The 4844-nt window shown below is 61.3% G+C and overlaps 1 protein-coding gene across 4 annotated transcripts in view; it reads left to right on the forward strand.

Annotated features, from left to right (window-relative positions):
* Positions 1 to 4844, forward strand: part of OSBP2 (oxysterol binding protein 2) — an 88993-nt gene that overhangs the window by 65145 nt on the left and 19004 nt on the right. For all 4 annotated transcript variants that reach the window (XM_012731162.1, XM_012731164.1, XM_012731166.1 and 1 more), the window contains exon 2: positions 2289 to 2542. In XM_012731162.1, the coding sequence (XP_012586616.1) occupies positions 2289 to 2542 (254 nt within the window). The remainder of the gene's footprint in view (positions 1 to 2288; positions 2543 to 4844) is intronic.

Below are 4844 nucleotides of genomic sequence, written 5' to 3' on the forward strand. Positions count from 1 at the left end.
AGCAGGAACACGTGTGTCCTGGGACAGGGGAGGGCTGGGCCTTGGTTGAGGGGTGGGGGCAGGCCCTCCGGGCAGGGGGCAGGGCCCTGGGTGTCTCATTCTCTAGCCCCCATTGCCCGCACCTGCTGTCTAGTAAAGGCTGCTCTTACCTACCTCCACGCTGGGGGGCAAGTGCCCCCTGCAGACCGGGGACCCCACAGTGCTACAGCAAGCTCCAGGTGTCAGCAGCTGATGTGATCACTGACTGTGATCAGAGTAGCAGCCCACTGCCTGGGAAGGGGTTCTGAACCCCATTCACTCTTCTCCTGGGAAAGTGGGCCAAGCATCAAAATCATCTGCCCCCAGATGATTTCTGGGGCTCCCAACCCTCAGAAAATGCATCTTAGCCACTCGCAGAAAGCTCTGTTCAAAGTCCCGGCATATCCTAGGGACTCACGGGGGTTGGTGTCAGCGGCCACCATCCCAGCCTCTGACCTTGGTCAAGCTCTTCTTCTGGGCCTCAGTTTCCCCATCTGAAAGCAAAGACCTTATGGAGTGGGAATAACCTAAAGCCATCCATGCTTGGGTTTGGTCTAAGTGGTTGCTGCGTGGTTTGGACCCCTGACATTTCGGGGGACATCTTGCTGTCCTCCTGTATCACCTGCCTTGACTACAGAAAGTGGGAGAAGCAAGTAGGACAGAAAGCGGTGGAGACTTGCTGTATGGGAATCTGCTGGTTTGTCACCTGCGCCGTGACAGTGGCTTACTAATCCTACTGCGTCCCCTCACCATTGGACACTTGTCCCTCATGTGAGGGCCTGCCTCCCCTAACACCACGTGAGAAAGGAAGAGCCCAGCAAGGAGAATGTTTTCTGGTGCTCTCTCCACGGCAGCCTCACCGCGCTCTGACCCAGCACCCCGCAAGCCCCCACACTTCAGGACTGCTGCTTGCCCAGCCCACAGCCGGCCTAACGCCTGGCCTCATGCAGGAAACCACCTTCCTGGGCCTGCTGGCCCTCCCCTGCTGGCCCTCCCCTGCTGGCCCTCCCCTGCTGGCCCCTGCACTGGATCTGGGGCCTCCCTGTGCTCAGGTACACGTGCAGCTTCCAGCATTTTCTAGAAGGTAACGGAGGCACTGAGTGCAGCCAGCACAGGAAAACCAGGTGTGCCTCTTGCCACACTAGTAGTTTGTCTCCGAGGTGAGATACAAAGGTGGCAGCAGCGGCTGGTTATCCCACTGAGGTGCCTGCCTGGCACAAAGCCCTGCCAAGACCCTGAAGTGGTGTGTGAGGACCCCGGGGTCAAGAAAGGGGACAGCCACACACAAGCAGCCCACGAGGAGCAGGCGCTCGGGCCTTCTGGCCTGTTTCCTCCTTTTATAGCACCCAAGGCTGTGTGAAAGGGGAGGGCACCCCGGCAGCTCCTCCCCGGAGCCACCCAGCATGTGGGAGCTGGCACGGCCTCCCGGCTCTGAGGGGAGTGTGCTTGGACTTGGCCCTCGATTTCAGGCCCTGTTCATCTTGTGTTAATATGCCGCAAGTTTTCCGTGAAACGTTAGGGATGTGGGACTGGACAGTTTGCTGTTGAGACTGTGCGTGCTGTGATGTGGATTGGTACTTGGTTCTTCTCCTTGCCACTGGGTGTTAATCCCAGAGGGAGTAACAGAGGCAGGCGGGGACAGAGAGGACATGCCCGGTCATAAAGGCTCAAGACCCCTCTAGGATCTAAGGCTGTGAACTCTGCACACAGGGGCATGTCCTTCCTCTGGCCTGATGCCCGGCCCACAGCCCAGGGCCCACCTGTGAGAAGCAAGAAGCGGGAGTGGAAGCCAAGGTGCCATTTTCAAGGGTTTGATGGGTCAGTTTACTCCTCGGAAGCATAAGCCAATTTAATGCCATTCGTCCTTTCTTGCAGCTTGAGGGATGTCACATTGTCGATCTGCATCACTAGTAGTTGAGCTGGGCTGGGCCTGTCATGCAGGGCAAGGAGCTGGCGCCCTCCGGTGGCTGTGTCTGGGACTGCTACTCCCACCGAGCCCTGCTGCCCTGGCCCGCGTGTGGTAGCCTGGGGCTGGCGCCGTGCACACAGGTGGGCACCTGCCACGCCCTCCACGCGCAGTCCAGGCCCTGTCTCAAGCTGGTCGCCCCAGCTGCCATGCTGGCCGGCCCTGGAAAGACTGGCAGGCCCCTCACCCCAGCCAGGAGCAGAAACTGGCACCATCTTGAACACTTTTTATTTTTCAGTGGCTCGACCTCTTCCTGGGCCTCTCGTGTGTGTGTTGACCACGTCAGCTCTGCTTCTCTCCACAGATGACTCTGGGGACGACGAGGAGACTGCCTCCCCCACTGACAAGAGCGAGCTGCACCACACCATCAAGAACCTCTCCTTGAAGCTAGACGACCTCAGCACGTGCAATGACCTCATCGCCAAGCACGGGGCGGCGCTCCAGCGCTCCCTGACCGAGCTGGACGGCCTCAAGATCCCAGCCGAGAGCAGCGAGAAGCTCAAGGCGGTGAACGAGCGGGCCACCCTCTTCCGCATCACGTCGAATGCTATGATCAACGTGAGTGCCCCGCACCACTGTCCCGCGTGGGCTCCTCCGAAGGGAAGTGCCCCATCCCAAGGCTGCGGTCCCCGAGGGGTGGCACAGACCAGGTGGTTTCCAGGGGCCTCAAGTCACCCCCCAAGCCGGCTCCCTCGTGTGCTCCTCTGCCACCTCACCCGTGTGGCGGTCGGGGGCAAGGACGTTCCTTTGCATTGTCTGGCAAAGCACAGCCCTAGAGTGAGGGGTTGAAAAGCTCCCCGGGAGGGAGGTCTCTTCCCATCACTCTATTGGTTCCCATGGTAGCCACCCCAGATTCGTCCTCATCATTCAGCTGCTCCCCCAGACCCAGAGCAGTCTCAGGCCTGGCTGCTCGTGAGCACGTGGGGTTCAGCCTTTCATCCCTGGCCCTCACCACTTCGGTTTGTGGTCTGTGTGGAAGCATGGGGGTGCAGCCCCGTGTCCCCCAGCGAGGCGGGTACCCACAGGCGGCCCTTGAGGCCTGAGTTCTGGCTTTGTGACCCTGCACTGGGCAGAAGCCCACAGTGTCACCAGTCATTCTGGGGGCCCAGCGTGCCCCGCATGATGTGGGTGCGCCTGGAAGAGCTCCTGTGCGACCTACATACATAGGCTCACCCCCACCCAACCCTGGGGCCTCGCGGGCCTGGCTGGGGGAGAAGGTTCCACTGCCCTGTCGGATGGCTCTGAGGGCTGGGGGTGCTAGCTAGTGTTGTTACCCTCTGCAGAGCTGCGCCCTGTGGTGGGGCTCCCCCCTCCACCCCCCAGCACCTCTAGGCCCAGTGGGGAGAAAAGCCTGGATGCTCCAACAGGCCAGGAGCCGAGGCGGTGGCAGAGTCCTGATGCCACCTGCCGTGGAGGGGTTTGGGGAGACAGATGCCCTCACAGGGGCCTCCCGCCTCGCAGCTGAGGACACTCTGCCGCCCTCACGGAAAATGATCCAGCCTGCATTTTTGTACAAGCGCACTGCTGCATGGAGAATGGGCTGTGGGTGAGGCAGAGGCAGGTGCTGGGAGTCCTTTAGGGGGCCCCTCTGCGGCCTAAGAGAGCGGGGGGCTGGAACCTGGGAGAGGGCCGGGGTGGCACGAACCTGGGAGAAACAGCAGCTCCTGCTGTGTGAGCCGGGGCCAGCAGAATTGCTTTGCCGAGGAGGCTAGGGCCATAGGTGGGCCTGAGCCGCCCTCCCGGCCCTCAGGCTGGACATGGTCAGCTCAGTTTTGTGTAGACAGTAAGTGAGAGGAGCCAGTGGTGGGCGAGCCCCACGCAAGAGCGAAGCAAAGCAGGTGCCAGTGGGGCAGGGGCAGGGCACCGGCCAGCAGAGCACGCAGCGCCTCACAGCAGTGGCCAGACGCTGCTCTCTGGTGGGTCCTGGAGGAGGGAACACGCTCTGGTGTGCAAGGCAGAAGTGGCTGTGTAGGTCTGGGCCCGTTCCCAGCGGAGGCAGGGGAAGGGGGGGGGAAAGGGGGGGAGGGAGGGGAGGGAGCTGCAAGGAGCTGGAGAGCCAAGCGCAGCAGGACGCAGGAAACACAGGCTGTGGGGAGAAGGGCAGCAACGCAGGGCGCTGGCCAAGGCTTCGGATTTGTGGCCTCGTAGAAACAGGCCTCTCACCGCTGGAAGCTGTGTGGCAGCTCAGAGCCGTGCGGGATCCTGTGGGCTCACCGTGCCCACAGGCGCCCCGAACTGTCCCCCTTGCCTGGGCTCCTGACCACTGACCACTGTGCCACTCCTGACAGCTTGCTCACTTGGAGCCTGGGAAATTAAGTAAAAATAGACTCCAAAAGTGTCTAAAATCAGTTGGCAGACTGGTATCCAGATGGTGCCAGTTCCTGTGTGCAAGAGGTAAACTATTTTGAGCGTTCAGAGGGCTATTTTAAAGCTTGAATCACAGTGAAAAGCTGCTTCCTGATGCTGCGAACCACATCAAGGGGCAGTCCCCTCAGTGTCCGGGGGGGCTGGCCCCTGGCTGTGCCTGGCGTAAGCTGACCCAGCCAGGCTGCGGGAGGGCCGTGCAGCTGCATCTTGGTGGCTCGGCTGGCCTGACCTAGGGGTCCCCCTCGATCTTGGAGGCCTGAGAGGGTCACCTTCTAAGATGGCAGCCTAAGAGCCAGGCGGTCCTAACCATTCAGCCTTGCCCCTTCCTGCCCTGGGAGGAGTATGCGGAGGCCAGCTGCTGCTGCCCAGTGTGAAGGGGGAGGAGCCTCGGCCACCCTGTGTCAGTGCGGCCTTGCAGGTTTCCTCCTTTTCGCCGCCTTTGGACCCCAGGCCAGAGAGAGGCAGGAGTCAGTAATCTACCGTGTGGGGCTCC

The sequence above is a fragment of the Condylura cristata genome, unplaced genomic scaffold, assembly GCF_000260355.1.
Source record: "Condylura cristata isolate star-nosed mole 26May11 unplaced genomic scaffold, ConCri1.0 scaffold00029, whole genome shotgun sequence".
Classification (NCBI taxonomy): Eukaryota; Metazoa; Chordata; class Mammalia; order Eulipotyphla; family Talpidae; genus Condylura; species Condylura cristata.